The 16,538-nt window shown below is 47.2% G+C and overlaps 1 protein-coding gene across 2 annotated transcripts in view; it reads left to right on the top strand.

Annotated features, from left to right (window-relative positions):
* Positions 1 to 265: 265 nt before the first annotated feature.
* SYDE2 (synapse defective Rho GTPase homolog 2) overlaps positions 266 to 16,538 on the top strand; it is a 33,057-nt gene continuing 16,784 nt past the window's right edge. The window contains exons 1-3 of one of the 2 annotated variants that reach the window (XM_075424839.1): positions 266 to 287; positions 4,576 to 5,295; positions 14,786 to 15,885. In XM_075424839.1, coding sequence (XP_075280954.1) covers positions 281 to 287; positions 4,576 to 5,295; positions 14,786 to 15,885 — 1,827 coding nt within the window. In that variant the 5' untranslated portion in view covers positions 266 to 280. Of the gene's footprint in view, positions 288 to 421; positions 578 to 4,575; positions 5,296 to 14,785; positions 15,886 to 16,538 lie in introns of those variants that run through there. The other variant, XM_075424840.1, reaches the window with a different exon arrangement.

Genomic DNA, 16,538 nt, shown 5'->3' with positions numbered 1-16,538 from the left:
GTCAGGGAAAAGAAGTTTTTTAAACCGTGCTGTCCATCTCTTGGTCTCCAGGGAGGAACGCCCTGCAGATGGCTGGCGGAGAAGACAAGCCCCGAGCCGCAGCGGGCAAGACCCCAAGCGCGACGCGGGGCGCGGAGGGCAGCCGGGCCCGGCGGGGCGAGGCGGGGGCGCTGCGGCTCCCCTCAGGCGGGCGGTGACGCCCCCTCCCCGCGCCAGGGGCCGCGCGGGCGGTGCGCGGCGGGCATGCGCAGTGCGGGGCGCCCTCTCACCCCGCCCAGCTATGCCAAGTATGTGCGCGGCGGAGCCGGGGCCGGGCGCGCGGGGCCACGCCGCCATGGGGCAGCGCGGCTCGGGGCTGCCGCCGCCGCGCGGGGGGAACGCCGGCTGGCGCGGGCCGAACGCCGGCTGGCGCGGGCCGGGGGGCAGCTCCCGCTGAGGCGGCACCCAGGCATGGCCGACCCGCTGCGCAGGACGCTCTCCAAGCTGCGGGGCAGGAGGTCCCAGCGAGGGGGGGCGGCGGCGGCGGCGGCGGCGGGGGGCACCGGGCTCCGCCACGGCGGGGTCCGCGCCCCGCAGGGTAAGTGCGCGCGGGCGGGGCTGCGGGGCCGCGGCCGCCCGTGGCCGCCCTTCCACCTGCCGGCGCGGGAGGCGGGAGCGCCGGGCGGCCGGGCCAGCGGGGCGAGGAGTCCCGCGGGCGCCGGGGCTGCGGCGGGCGGACGCCGGGCGCGGTGCCGCTCTGCCCGCGGCCGCGCCTTTGGCGTCTGCCTGCGGGAGCGGCCGTTCCCCTGCCAGGCGGCGGCTCCGGCGCCGTTACCGGCGTGAGAGGGGCTGCGCGGGCAGCGGAGCGGCGCTGTATGAAATCGCTGTCTTTCACACCTTGGGAAGGCCCGGGCGCTCCGCGGGGATCCCGAGGTCGCTGGGCACAGCCCGTGGCGGGCGCGGTGCCGGAGCGGGGCGGCCCCGCAGGCACCGGGCGCTGCTGGGTCCCGCGAGCTGCTCCGAGAGCCGGCTTCGTTCTGCTGGGGGGGCCGGGCTGTGCACGCCGGGGCCCGAACAGCGACGGGGTGCTCGGTGGGGCTGCCGGTGCGCGGTGAAGTTAAAGCGGTCACTTCCTCACGCTGGGACCAGTTCTCGCCTGTTCTCCAGGTCTGGTGTGACCTTCACGTTTGTCGCGAGCGGGGATCAAGCGCTTCAGCAAAGCTAAATTTAGGTGTTGAATCAGTCCCCAGCGGTAGCGGCCTCGCGTCCGTAATTACTCTGCTTCTCGGCAGTAAGAAATCCTCCTTAAAATAAGAGCTTCTTGCATTTAGACCACTGCTTTCTGTGAATCCCTGCGCATTTTCTTACCGTATGACGGTTCGTCATTCCTTCACTTTTGTTTGCTGCTTGTTTTTAAAAACAGTGCACTTGAAAGCTTACAAATCAGTATTTAGTCTTGCTGTTGTTTCGTTTAAATACATAGTTATTATATTTTATAGTTTTACTAGGAAACTTAATGAAAGAAAACATTTTTAAATAGCTGCTCTTACAACCAGAAGAACTATGAATTGTTTTGATCCATAGATGGAGAGGTTGGAAACCGCTGTTCCCCCCTTCGTTACAACCTGAAAAGCAGCACACAGTATCACGCTGAAATATTTTATATACCTGCCTAGTAGGCAGAGTATAAATTTTAAACTCAGTTGAACTGAAACGTAGAAGCTCTGGTTTCTGAGCATGCATGTGTTGTTACCATATTTTTAACTCTAAGTAGTGATTTATTGAATCTCTTGTAGATAGTGTAGAAGGTGAAGGGAACACCTGACTTTTTTTTTTCCCTTAAACACCATGTTGAAGCCTTTTGGGAAGAAACCCTTGTTGTGTTCAGTATCTGTGTGGAGGCCTGGTCTGTTTAGGAGAATATATTAAATGTGTTAAGTACCAATAGAGAGTAGGCAGCATTCTTCGGAATTAAACTTTGCTCCAGAACCAAAAGTATGTGTCTGACCTGTTTATCTCCTAAAGCTTCGTATTTGCTTACATTTGGCTCGTTACTGTAACGGCTAACGACTCTGAAAACTTGCTGTGTTACACTGAACCACTGCTTGTGCAGATGCTTGCGTGTGAAACAGTTTGTCGCTAAAATAAACCCAGGCATAAGGGCTTCCAGGATCAGGGCCAAGTCGGACCGCGGGCAAGCGGCGCGTGCAGATACGGCCGTTCAGCGCAAGAGCTGCAGCGGGGCGAGTTACACGTCGGTGCATCCTTTGGGCGAGATTCGGTGAACGTTTGCAGCCAGTGACCTCTGGCAGCGTGTTGGCTGGTTCGGGCGCGGAGAAGGGGTAGTTCTGAGCACGAGGGGTGGGTGACGTGTCTCTGCAGGCAGCACCGTTACCGACGTGCGCTGGAGGTGCTTCATTGGTGATGTTTCTGCTGTGAGCTGCTGCAGATGCTTCACTGTTGAGATGATACCCGGATGGCTGTTGGGAACAAAGCAGAGTTCACTCAGTGCGTTTGCTGCCACTGGGCCCGAAGGGCACCCTGAGGCTGGTGCCAGATGTGTCACGGGGTGCATGTTTGGGCACACTGTGCTTCGTGGGAGCTGTAGGCTGTCTTAAACGCAGGCCCTTCCACGCTGGTTCTGCAGTGAAGCAGGGAGTAGCGGATATTTTTGTTTGTGGAAACAGAGCTCTCCGATGCTCCATCTGTGTCTGGAGTAGGGACTGCTCCGTGGGCTGTGCGCGCAGCTATGGAGGGCTCTGAGGTAGTCGTCGCCGGGAGGAGGATGCCAGCCCAAGAAGTCCCCGATCCAGCCCAACTCCTTGGAAATGCAGGCATAGCCCTGTGCCCGCTGCGGTCCTTTTGTCCTGTCCTTTTGGTTAGATCTTACTTGAAAGAGTACTGAAGTTGTGTAAAGGGGAACCTGTGCAACAGCACGCTTACATTTCCAGGCAATGGATGAGGGAGGGAAAACGGTTGCTGCCAGTTCACTGAAACTTTGCCAGAGGTCTGTGTCCTCAGCACTGCTTTCACATTTTCCTCAGGTTCTGTTAATTAACTCACTTAGGCCCCAGTGTAGCAAAGCACTTCAATGGAGGTATGCACAGGCTTCAAAATGAGCGCATTTAAGTTCATTAATTCTTTGAACAAAGTTAATTCTTCAAATTGCAAACAGTGTTCCTATTGCAGTTTAGCTAAACAAGCAAACTTTTTTTTTTAAAAAAAAGAAATTATGAATCTTTCATCAAATGAAATGATGGTCTTTCAGATCTTGTCGAGGATCTCTTCTGTCATTAATGTGCAAACCTAAAAAGAGGGTCGAAGGAAAGGTGTTCAGCTGGCTGTCTTTTTCCTGTCTCCCTGTCTAAAGCAAGCAGCTAAATTTGCAGAGCTTCTCCTCCAGAGAGGAGTCTGGTTTAACATTGGTTATTGGTGTGTAAATAATTTTTTGCTGAGAATTGTTCAGGCAGTATCAAATAGCTGCTCCCATCTGGAATTCGTAATTGCAGAGGGCTTTGCCCGAAAGCAAGCTGTCTGTTTTCTGAGAACCCAGTTCTCCGTGTTCAGCCTTAGTGACTGGGCAGACCCTGTCTGGGCTGTCCTCCTCTGCAGAGGAGCGTGAGGGTTACCTCACCTCCATTCCTCCATTCCCAGTTTTTCATTTGGATGCATTAGCAGCTTTCCTTGCAGCCCCAGCAAAGGGGCCGGTGCTTGCTGGGGAGCGAGGTGCTCGCTCCTTGCGCGGTGCCAGCTCCCCGGATGGGGTGTGGGGCTGCAGTGCCTGTCAGCCTTCCAGGGGTGGTGGCCCTGTTGCTGCGTGGGCTGCTTAGACCTGCTCTGACAAGGCCTCCAGTGCAAGTGGCTTTGTCCATGCGTAATTCAATGTTTGGCTGTTGCTTTAAAGAAATAGTGTCAAGTTTTGGGAGTAGTTGGTGGAATTTGATTAGATGTTGTGTAATGAGATATTTTAAAAGTTTTCTACATATCTTCTTCCTCCTTCCTTCCTTTCATGACGATGTATTTAATTTTATTCCTCACAAGTGAGGGGATGCTTCTGTCTTGATCATAGGATGAAGCTGGTAAGGATGGTCCTTTCTGGAGTTTTTTTGTTTAAGACATATCCTCACCTTTATTTTGTATCTAAATCAAGAACTGAATCTGTGTGGGTTTTTTTGTAGCTGTTTAAGCTATACATTATAGTAAAACCAGGGGTTGTTTCTTCATTGGCGTAAGTGAACTGTGGAAATACTGCATAGCAACTTTCCAAACGAATTGTACCTGAACTTAGCTGAGTAAAAAGCAGCCATTTCTTTAAGTATGTGTGACCTTTCAATGGGGCTATCTCACTGCCATTTATCTAAATTACATGGTGTTAAAAATACAGCCAAACAAGCCTGACTCTTTATTAATTATGTGCACATTCTGCTTTGACAGGCTGAAATCTAATTTTATGATCCCATCAACCTACCTGTTGTCCTTTCAGATGAGGTCTAGTGCAAATGTCGTATAACAGCATATGTGTTCATCTGTCAAAAGCAAAATGATGTTCTAAGCATTTCTCTTCCCTTCTCTTTCTGCCTTTCTTTCTGGGAACAGATTTAATAGAAAATGTTTACATAGCTTCGAGAAGCAGGAAGGAGCCCAAGTCTCCCCAGGCCAGCGAGGTCCCTGAGCACCGGCCGCGGGTGAACAGCATTACTGTTTCTAAGAAACGCAGCTGGCTGCAGCAGAGCACGCACCGACCTCCTCCTCCTCCTCCTCTGGGAGAAGAAAACACCTGCAAGGAAACGTGCGGGGCTGTTATCCTGGTCCCCAAATCTCCCACCTTGCTGCCTGAACTGGCCGTGCCGTGGGCTCCTTCCACGTCACCGGTGGGGCGGGAGCCACCGGCGCGGAGCTGTGATGCTGTCGGTGCCCTGCCAAGCACCGTAGGCTCTCCTGCGCTGAGGAGCGCCACTTTGGACTGCGGCGAGGACAGCGATGCAGACGATGAAGGAGAAATATGGTACAACCCGATCCCTGAAGATGAAGAGCCTGACCTGCCGAGGGCCTGCCCTGCTGCTGTGGGCTGCCCAGCGGCTCGGTACAAACACCCCCCGGGGGGTGACACAGAAACGGCCACGGGTCCCCATGAAGGTCCCCCATGCTCTGTGGAGAGCGTGGGGGACGGTCAGATGGCTCAGCCCTGCGAAGCAGGGCAGGCTGACGGCGTGCATCCCGGGGAGCACACGGAGCAGCACTGGCAGAGGTTTGCCTGCAAGGCTCTCAGTGTGCCAACAGCAGAGGACAATCCTGCCTTTAAGTGCCCTGCAACAGGTAAGAGGGTTCAGGAACACAGAGTCACAGAATTGTTTATGTTAGAAAAGACCTCCCCTGAACCTCCTTTTCCTTCAGGTTAAACAACCTCGGTTCCCTCAGCCACTCCTCATAAGACATAACATAAAAGTGTTACATCCTCTGTTTTCTTGTAGAGGAATGATAAACCCTTCTTTGGTCTCTCTTCTCTTTCTCCTTCTCTTGTCTTTATTGAGCAAGTTTCTGGTGGAAATGCATGTCAAGTTCCTAAAAAATGGCTCAAATTTGTGAGAGTGATACCTACTAAACGCAGAGCTGCGCAGTGGTTTCTCGGTCAGTTTGTGCATGGTGTGTCCAGGTGTGGTGTCCTCTGTGCTCTTTGGCCCCCACCTCAACCGTTTTACAAAGCAAGCTTGCTAAAGCTGGTGATGTGAGGACACGCTGGGTTTCCTTTGTGAGCTGGTGTGTAACCCAGGCCTTGAATTCCAGCCTTGAAGCTACTTAACGTCTGCAGAAGTTTCTTTAACTTGCTGTGTGGGACTTTTTATTAAAGACTTTTTGGAAGGCCATATAAACGCTATTCATCACATCCCTTTTAGTAGTTACTGTCTTGTTGACTGTCTCAGGCTAATCTAATAGACTGGAGAGGAGTGGTGTTCACTTTCTGAAGCCAGCCCCTTTGTTCCTTGTTATCTTTGGCTGAGTTGTTTGATGGTCTCATTTCCATAATTCCATTAGCGTGTGAATTCAGCATCTTGTTAAAGATTTTTCCCAGTCTATTAAAAAAATCCAAACAAAGCCCGAATGAAAGTAAAACCACACCAAACAAAAGTAAGCAGAAAAAAAACCCCATCCCTTTCCAAAAAGGTATTATTTTTAATTACCGATGTGTCTTATGTTGTCTTGCCCTAAACTCTAGTATCCTGTTGAGAGTGAGAAACTTGGCATAAAGTTCAGGAGACAGGGAATTCCAGGTTCTCTTCTTTGGACAAAGTTCCCGCTTTCTCTGAGCTGACATTTAAGAGCCTGTACTCGTGCCTGGCTCGGCAGCGAGGAGCTGGGATGCTGTCATTGGAGCCCAGGTGGGCATTGCCCTCCAGAGGAGCCCCCCATCCGGGTGGCCCCATCCAGCCTCGCCGGCCCCGCAGGCTGCTGGCCCCGTGTCCTTGCGCGCTGGGAGCTGCTGTGCCCTGATTCCCAGTGGGGAGATCGCTGCTGGGAACGGGGCTTGTTTTCAAAAGTACCAAAGCAACTGCTATAAACAGCGGAAGAAAGAACACTCCGTCTTCTCTTCTGGGAGCTTGCATTTTGCTCTTTTTGTGGAAATGCTGCAGATAAAAGCATATTTTTAGTTGCAAAGTGTGTTAAAGTTATCTGGCATTTATTTATAAATGGCTCACTTTGTAGCTGCTTTAAATACTTAGACCAGTTATATTTGCCTGCAAGATAGATGAAATATCGTGTGCTTCGGTAGATTTTTGCCATCGTTGGAGCTCTAGATGCCTTGGAGAGATCAGTAAGTATGCTTATTTAGGAGAGCCGTGTGTGTCCCCTGCAAGCTGTTTGATGTTTAAATCTCTCAATATGTAGGTGACTATTTCTTGAAAAAAAAATCCCTTCGTGTAAGAAGAAAAAAGTCAAAATTGTTTTCATACTGAAGCAACATTTATTTCTGAAAGCAAAATTGCCCATTTAAAGTGTCTTGTCAAACCAGGAGAAAAGTGTTATGAATTTCCCCTGATTGGTTTGTTATGCATTGAGTTAGTGAAGGCACTTTAAATGGAGGTCTCCTTTTGCATTTATTGAATAGTGATCACATTGAATAGATTAATTGATGATGAAGTGGATTCCTGCTGCTCAGTAATTGGCTTTATTATGGAGAAGTGGCTTAGTTCTTCTTTTTAATCCAGTTAAAGTGTCCACAGCTACTTTCAGTCGAATTTAAAATGACAGCTCATCTGTACAAATTTACTGCATGAAGGGCAACGTGGCCAATTTAACTTTATTTGTGTTAGGACCTTGTTTGCATTATGCAACTGCTATGAAATAGATGTCTGTGTTCTTAAGAGTGCTGGGTACATTAAACAGTAACTCCTGACAAATAAGCAATTACTGCTTTGGGGAAAAGTCTGCTTACCTTTCTTATTGATATGATTTTATGTAGGTCAATATTGGTTAGCATTAAGTCTGAAGCATGAGGTTTTGAGAAGCATAGACAGAAAAAAGCGGGGCACTTTGAAAGCCAACAAAATATATAATTGTTCATTTTGTCATTTGCTGTTTTTTTTTTTTCCTGTGGATAATGGAGTCAATTTTACCTTTAAAACTTTAAACTTTGCTGCCTTACTTGGATTTCCAACTTTGTAGAGAGAAAATGGTCATGGATTTTTCTTTTGGGTGTTTTGAGTGAGTCTTTATTAGACAGAATATTCAGAAAAAAGAAATTAATATAGTTCAGTTATTTGGAGTCTTTCCAAACACAGCAGCAAATAGATGTTTCCTGTAAATGTTACCTATATAATGGATCATGGTCATAGAGGTGCTAATTTGCCCAGTAGTCTTAATTTACACTGTTAGTTCCTGGTGTTAATCTGGTTACTTTCTACAGTAACTGCCATTTGTGTTAATAGGATTTGTCAGGTAATTCCTTAGTGAATAATTCTAGCCATGCTAACTTTTAAAAAGAAACTGATTAACAATAAGGCGCCCCTGTAGCAGAGTTTGGGAAAATAATTCATGTATTTTTTTTATACCAAGTACACAAAAGGTAAGAATAAGAAGATGTCTTGGTTCCAAGTTAGTAATGTAGAAACGTAGTGCCAGCTCGAGCTGTTAGGTGTGTGGGAGAAGAGTTTAAGTGGAAACGACCTTGGAGGCTGTCTTTAATTTGATGTCTCCTTGCACAGGCAAAATGGTTATGATTGGAAAATACGAATATTTTTTGGTAGAAATGCAATATGAAACTATAGTTTTTTACATACATAAAATATGAAAGTAAGCTTTCTTTACAACTGTTTAAGATCGAGCTCTAACTCTATGTTTTTATAGATGTGTGTATCACAAAATGTTGATGAAAAACACCCTATTATCATGTTGGCTTCTGCGATAGATGTACGTTGTGAAGCTCTGAATAGTGCCTTCTGAAGAATTTATAGTATTGTTGATTTTGGGAAGGATTGTTGTTGGGATTAGTGTCCACCTAATCACTGGAATCATCTCGCATGTGTCCGTATCTCAGACATCCTAGCAGGACTTGCGCAAGATGAGGAGCTACTGGAGAGAGTCCAGTGGAGGGCTACGAGGATGATGAGGGGACTGGAGCATCTCCCCTACGAGCAGAGGCTGAGGGAACTGGGCTTGTTCAGCCTGAAGAAGAGAAGGCTGAGAGGGGACCTTATAAATGCCTACAAATATCTGAAGGGTGGGTGTCAAGAGGATGGGGCCAAACTCTTTTCAGTGGTGCCCAGCGATAGGACAAGGGGCAACGGGCACAAACTGAAGCACAGGAAGTTCCGTCTGAACACGAGGAAGAACTTCTTCCCTCTGAGGGTCACGGAGCACTGGAACAGGCTGCCCAGGGAGGTTGTGGAGTCTCCTTCTCTGGAGATACTCAAGACCTGGCTGGACAAGGTCCTGTGCAGCCTGCTGTAGGTGACCCTGCTTTGGCAGGGGGGTTGGACTAGATGACCCACAGAGGTCCCTTCCAACCCCTACCATTCTGTGGTTCTGTGATCTGAACTGTGCTTTTGCTACTGCAGATGTACAGGTGTTAGCTGTCCGGATGGAAAATCCTGGTAGGAATCACCATAAACAGATTTCTTGTCAATGTTGTAGAAAGTGAAGGCTGATACTGTATTCCCACTTAACCGCAATGTATGCCAACTGAAGCTTGGCTTAAATCACATTAAAACTACCATGCTTTTCTCCACTTAGACTGTGACCACTATCCTGGTTTCCAGATACATCTTTTGGGGCCAGTGCAGGCAAATATTTTGCATGCTTAGATGTTGCAAATAAGCTTCCAGCAATATACAGAGAGTACACTGGGCAGCAAATCCTATCGACCAATTTCCTTCCACACATTGCAAATACTATTTGCTTAATTTTTATTTTTTTCCAGATGAAAGATGCTTTGTGATTTAACTGTTTTCCAAGTGCAAGGAGCTTTGGTTTCATGAGGCAGAAAAGCATTTACGTGGAATCTTTGCGTAACATTTGAGATACCAAAAGGTTTGGTGTGTGGCAGAAAGGTCTCTCTGCTGCTCCTTTCTGCTGAGGAGCTGAAGCCAGTTTGTCAGTGGGCTTTTGGGGAGTTTGCTCATGTGCTTGTGAAGGTCAAGGGCTTATTCGTCTATGTGTCTCTGATCCATGGGGTGACAATGCCATAGAGACCTGCTGGTGAAAGAGGCAAAAGGATGTGGAGTGGATGCTGTTAATTTAAAGTAGCTCTTGCCATTTTCAGTTCCTGATTTGTGCCGAGTAACTCTTTCTATCCTCTGACTGGGGAAATAGGGGCGAAGCTGCTTTTCATGCCACGAAAGACACGGTGAGGGGAGGAAGTCTTTGTGAGAGCAGCCCGAATGGGCAGTGCTTGGCATCGCCTGCGGTGCTGCCACTTGCCTTGCGGTGTGACGCCAGCGACTGCGCAGAGCCGACTGGTGTATGTGCATCGCAGAACTGTTAACGTGCAAAATACCTGCAACAAACTCCTGCTTGTTTGCAGATACTGAGCTCTCTAAGTCTGAGCAGAGGTCTGAAGTGCTTGTTCTCGTCTTTGATGAGGTACCACTACGGAGGATACTCTGAGGATCGGTGCCACGGGGAGGAGCAGGCGGTGGTCAGCCCCTTCCCCTCCTGGCATGCACAAGCCTCGGTGGGTTATGCTGTAATCATTTCCTGTTTTAATTAAGGGGCTATTTAAGGCAATTTATTTTATATTTGCTCCTGCAAGAGTGATGCCTGGGTTGATGGGTTTGTTACAGCTTAATTAATGTCAGTGTGCATAGTATTTGAAGAAAACTACCTTTACAGAGTTCTTAAAGGTGGTTTTTTTTAACCTTTTTTAATAATTTCTCCATTGCTTGACTCTGAAGCATTATGAGGGGTAGAACTCTGAGACTTCATTAGTCAAAGTAGTAACTTTTATAAGGGTAAAAAAGACTTTTTTTTTTTTTAAAGAAGAAATTCTGTCATTTTGTTTGGCTAATTAATTAAGAAGTTACATAGAAATAATTCCATTCTATCTCAATTTTAAAGAGTTCTTGTTGTTTTTTTCTTTTAAAGTTTTTTTTTCCTAGTTGCAGATGTAGATAGAGGTGATGCTTTCCTTATATTTTAATTAAAAGTTGCTTGAATCTGATATAGCATGAATTCTTCTTTTAATGCCATTTACTGTCCCACTCTGAAGTTTTGTACTGGAGCAAGCCTGGAACTATCTGAGAATAAAAAAAAAACGTAATTTGCCTGCATCTGAGGAAGTTAACAGCCTTTGAAATCAGTAGAGCTGTGCTGTTTGTGTCAGCTGAGGATCCAGCTCAGTATTTGTTGTGGAATGTAGCACAGAAAAACAGTAGCGCTTTTTCACTCACCCGTTGTTTGCTACAAGAACAATTTTGAAATATTTGGGCTTTTCTGTTTTGATTTGCTGCTTTTTAGTTTTTAATACATTTCCCTGGTAAGTCCTTAGGTTGATTTCAGAAATAATAATTAAAAAAAAGCATGAAAAATGTAGGCAGAATGGAGACTTTGATTTTGCAAGTTATAACTACTCAGTGTAAGCTGTATTTTTTTTTCTCTTTTCAAAATGAAATGGCTTAGATCTTCAACATTAATGCCATTACTGTAGAGAGATGCTTTCAGTGTTAGATGTAGTGTACTTAAGCATGTCTGGAGAATGGCAGGAAAAATTAAATTACCTCTCAGGTTTAGTTTGATGGGAACTCGGCATTTCCATTAGCTATGAGAGTGGCCGGTTGATACTTCAATAGCTTGCTGTGATAAGGAGCTGGTAGTTTTCTGACTTATTCACATCAACTTGTTGACTCAAAAATAAATTACAGGTTTTCTGAGGAGCTTTAAGATAACTGTGAAGCCCTGCCTGAAGTGATGAGGAATGTTACGTGTGTGATAGGGTAATCAAACGTGCCAGTACGACAGCATGTGTTGCTGACAGCAAGCATGACAGTGACAGATGTGCCCAAGCACACGCACAGCATTAAGCAGGGTTGGACGAGCATTTTCACTGTGCTAAATCGCTGGTGTGTCTGGTGGGGGCTGTGCTGTAAGTGCCTAAGGGAGCCGGAGTCCCTCCCTCGCCTCGGGGCAGCAAAGTGCAGGACACGGTCCCTCGACCCAGCCTGCTCGGACGAGGGGACGTGGCCATTGCCCCCAGGACGCTGGGCCAGGACAGCGGGTCTGCGTTCATGAACTGCTGTGGGCTCATCGTGTCTCTTCAGCTGTGTCCCTTTGGTTTCATCCTTTCGCGCAGCCGTATCGCTGAGCGCAGTCAAAGGTGGCTTTACTAGTCAAGCTGAACAAATAGCTGATGGAGGCAGTCGCTTACAGTGTCAAGTCACTTTGACTTGGCTTGCGTTGTCCTTCAAAACCTGTTCATTTTTCTGTATTACTGCTAAAGCTTCTGGAAAGCCTAAGGTAAATGTAGTAAAACAGTATATCATAGAACAGCCCAGGCTGGAAAGGATCTCAGAAGATCATCTGGTCCACCCTTTGGTGGGGAAGGGAGCCTGGATGAGATTACCTAGCACCCGCTCCAGTAACGTCTTGAAAACCTCCACTGATGGGGACTCTATCATGTCCCTGGCGACGCTGTTCCGGTGGTTGGTCATTCTTGCTGTAAAAAATAAATATATATGCACACACGTATACGTGTAGTCAGCTGCATACATAAAACTGACCATCCCCTTGCTGCCCTGGTAGTCATTTATGCGACAGGTGCCTCCTACATTTTGTCTCCTCCTTCCCTGAGGGTATTTTTGAAGTTTAACTGCTGAGATGGTGGTGGCGAGGCGAGTGGGAATAGGGACAGCGAGGAGCCTGTTAGCAACACAGCCTTGTAACTTTGAGGAACGAGGCGCAGCTTGGTCCCTCTGGCACCCTTGTGAGAAAGCTGTCGGGTGGGAAGGCTGGGAAGTGAAGCCTTGCTGGACTGTGCGACAGCTCCTTTCGCAGCTTGTTCAGAGCTGTGTCATGTACTTTCTTCAGAATTGTGTGCATACCTCAGCACATTGCTGGCTTTAGTGGAACAACATGTGGCTCAATGCTGATGCGAATACCATCCAGCATAATGCTCTACTGTTAAGTTTCTTGCAGCCACATATTTCATTTTAACTGTTTGGTGCTGAACGCAGCAGAAGTTGGACACATAGAAGACACAGTGTTAGACTGACTCTTCAGTTTTAATGAGCTGGGAGGAAGTTTGATTTGCTGGCCTGCTTTTTCAAGCCTGTGCCAGAGACTTTTGACAGAAAAGGAAGATTAATGTTAGTGGGCTGAAGCATGGCACTGATTGCTACAGAGCGCTCCAGGCCAGCCCACCAGTGGGACCGTGCTGTGATTTGCAGTACAAGGGAAGGCTTTGTCTGCTTTTATCAAACGCCACATTTCTAACTAGCTGCTTGCCAGAAAAGCACAGCAGGCGTGCTGGAAATAACCCTTCCCCTGCGAGGGATCTACTTCCATGAGATGCAGGGCTAAATGAATTTTCCTCTGGAAAATGGATTCTATGCCTTGTTCTTCATAACTGAAACTTTGTTTTATAATCATGCTGTTTTAAGCAACTATCTGCACAGGTTATTAAAGCCAAACTTCTGCTGGGACTAGAACCAGTCTGTGTAGGGTGTTTTTGGGGGGAAAACCAAAACCACAACAGATCACTTTGATCAAAGCCCAGATTGCCCTTTTTAACTGTTTAAGCTAAGTGAAGTATAAAAAGAAGGTTAGAGTTAAATGGTGAAAATTAATTTGGATGAACAGGGGACTTGTGAAAATCACTAGCTGTATGGTGATTTGGACTTCAAGTGATTAATTAGAATTAAAGCAGTAAGCCTATGAGAAATCTGTAAAAGAAACTTTTGTAAAGTATGACTTGCATAGACTCTCCCTTTCCCTGGCTAGCAAGGGGGGGTGACAGATGGATGTAGGTGTTTGAGTCTCTGAGCTGCTCGGGCTAATGGCACCACGCAGGGTTAGTGTGCTGAGGGGTGCCTGCATAGGCAAGGCTACATGAGTCCTGGTGGGAGCTGCTATAATTTGCAACGTGGTGAGTGAATGGGGTAGTTATTACTAGCAAGAACCACTCTTGGTTTCTCAAGGGATGGAAAACTGACTCTAAGTGAAAGTACTCATGTAATTTTATTAATATCTATCATTCTGGCCTCAGTTCCCCTCTTGCGTGCTTCATTAAGTCCATGTGTAAATTTATTGTCTTTCCTACAGTCATTACTGCCTCATGCTGGTGAAAGTGAGAAAAGCTTGAGCTATAACTTGGTATTTGGATTTCCTCGAGTACTGGAGCATGCGGTGAACCGCAGGTTCCTGGCTGTGTGCAGTACTGGCCTGTGTCTGATTGTGTTCCTTAAGCAGTTGTCTGTTACTGCTGAATTGAGGGAGTCTTTTCGTAGTTTATCTTTCTCCTTCTTTAGCATCAATGCCTGCTGTTATTTTTTTTTTGTACCTTTAAAGGTGGATGATTTCCCACGAGGATGTCAGTTGGGAAGTGTACAGCTTTAAGCCCTGTCATGGGGCAGTTGTGCCAGGAAAGATGGAAAGTTGCCGGCAGAAATGAGGCAGTGCAGGATGCAGCTTTTGGAAGGAATAAATCCTTGTTGTGTTCCTCCTCCTGCGTCCTGCAGTGGAAAGGAGGAGCTGAGAGAAGTGAAAGATAGATATGAGAGACTGCATGCGTCTACACAGGAGGGATGTAGGGCTCTTTGGGGTAATGGAGGGACACGCACAGGAGTAGAGCCGTATTCTTTGCTGGAGACGAGTGTCTTTCCTCTAGACCGAAGACGAATCAGCAACCCTGCTGTGTTGGCTACGTAGCTAACTACTTTGTAGACCAGCAAGGGTGCGTTTGCCATATTCCAGTGTTTTCCCATTTAAGGCTGGGTTTGTTGTGTCTGTGCCCCAGGAATGGAGCCATGTCTGCTTGTATGGGGGATACAGCACAAATGGATCGAGCTGAATGCTGCGGGTGAGAGAGCTTGTTTGTTTATGCGTAGTTTCTGGCCCTTTCATGTCCATAAAGCAGAACAAATCTCGCTTTTGACTATGAACTGCCAAACTTGGCTGGACGAGTCAGCAGAGAACAGCTTTCTGAATGCTCGTGAACATCTGACTGATGAGTGAATGATGGTTGTCTAATGGAATTGTGTCTATCAATTTGTGACAAATCAACATGTTCTCTCCTAGTTCAAGATTTGTTTTTTCATTGCTGCAAACTGCAGTTACTGAGCAGTTTGAAAATGATTGTTTCTTTTCTTTTCTTCTAAAGGGTCTGGAGTTGTACTTGCACACAAGGCTGATATACCCTCAACAGAGGTTTCTCCTCCAAGTCCCAGTCCTCTGAAAAAAAGTGGATCAATCAACTGGCCCTTCCCTGACAGAATTAAATCTCCCAGGACTGTGAGGAAGCTTTCCATGAAAATGAAAAAGCTGCCAGAGCTGAGCAGGAAACTGAGTGTCAAGGGAACTTCAAGCCATACTAGTTCAGATCACCCGCCTTCCCTGCTGAAAGGTAGTTGCCAAGATACAAGCCATGCAGTCTCTTTGCCGTCTTCTGGAAACTCAGCCACAGCTGCCAGCAGGAATGTGATAAGTCGTTACCATCTCGACAGCAGCGTGTCGTCGCAACACACCTACAAAAAGAAAAGCTCAAGGAGCTCCAAATCCTTCAGCAAAGGTGGTTACCTCAGTGATGGTGACTCTCCCGAACTTATAACAAAATCAGGTAAACATGGGCATGAAACCAAGTGTGGGAAAGGAAAGGAGAGCCTTCCAAGTAACAGTGGTAAAACTGAAATAGATACCGATGCTTTCAGACACTATAACTTTTCTGATCAACCCAAGTGCTCTCAGTACATCTCTGGACTCATGAGCATTCACTTTTATGGTGCAGAAGACTTAAAACCACCAAGAATAGACTCAAAAGATGTGTTTTGTGCAATACAGGTTGACTCAGTAAACAAAGCAAGAACCGCCCTGCTTACATGTAGGACAACCTTTCTAGATATGGACCACACGTTCAACATAGAAATTGAAAATGCTCAACACTTAAAGCTGGTGGTGTTCAGCTGGGAACCCACCCCACGGAAGAACCGGGTGTGTTGTCACGGAACCGTGGCTCTTCCCACTCTCTTCCGAGTGACAAAGACGCATCAGCTGGCTGTCAAATTGGAACCGAGGGGGCTTATTTACGTCAAGCTGTCGCTCATGGAGCAGTGGGAGAACTCTCTTGATGGTCTCGATGCAGATCGGGAGCCTGTGATGTTTGGGGTAGATGCTCGAAAAGTTGTAGAGAAGGAAAATACGGGCTTGATGGTGCCACTTCTGATGCAGAAATGCATTCTGGAGATTGAAAAGAGAGGCTGTCAGGTACTGTGCATATTTTAATCTGTTTTGTTCATATTTCTGTGTTGGGATAGCTGTTGTTGCAGTATGTGAGCAGTGAGTGGGAAAGGGGAAATTAAAAACAGCTTTACACATCACTTCTGCTTTGCTGCTCCTGTTTGCTGAACACTACTCCGTGTAATGTGGAAGAATAACAGGAGTATGTGAAATCAGTGCTTCCAGCTTGGCCTTTGTAGAGGAGGTGCATGCTTGCTCACGGGAGATGCTCACGGTAGTGCTTTAGGACTTGGGCTGGTTGAATGAACCTGCAGCTCCCAGCCTGTAGTCACACTCAGAAAGCGGAGCTGAGATGAGAACTTGAAAATACCTATTCCTGAGACACAGATGTTCCCTAAGGACGTATTGTATATAAACGCAAGAGTGAGTGTAATGTTCCCTCCTACCTGAAACCAAGGCATTGTGTGCAGTCACACAAAGTGATGAGGACAGGTCTTCTGACAAAACTACTTACGTGTGTGCAGTCTCAAGCCAACATGCCAAAGACTTGTCTCTGCCATCACTTTGTGCATGGCGTTAAGATGAGGAGGAGTCCCTGAGGGGCTGAATTAGTTGTTTCCCCATGCCACTGCTCCTTGCCTTTCTTCAGGTTGTTCTCAAAATTACGACAGGCGATGATC

Source organism: Opisthocomus hoazin, chromosome 6, assembly GCF_030867145.1.
Source record: "Opisthocomus hoazin isolate bOpiHoa1 chromosome 6, bOpiHoa1.hap1, whole genome shotgun sequence".
NCBI lineage: Eukaryota > Metazoa > Chordata > Aves > Opisthocomiformes > Opisthocomidae > Opisthocomus > Opisthocomus hoazin.
The sequence above is the reverse complement of the archived record's forward strand: the minus strand, read 5'-3'. Positions and strand labels throughout refer to the sequence as shown.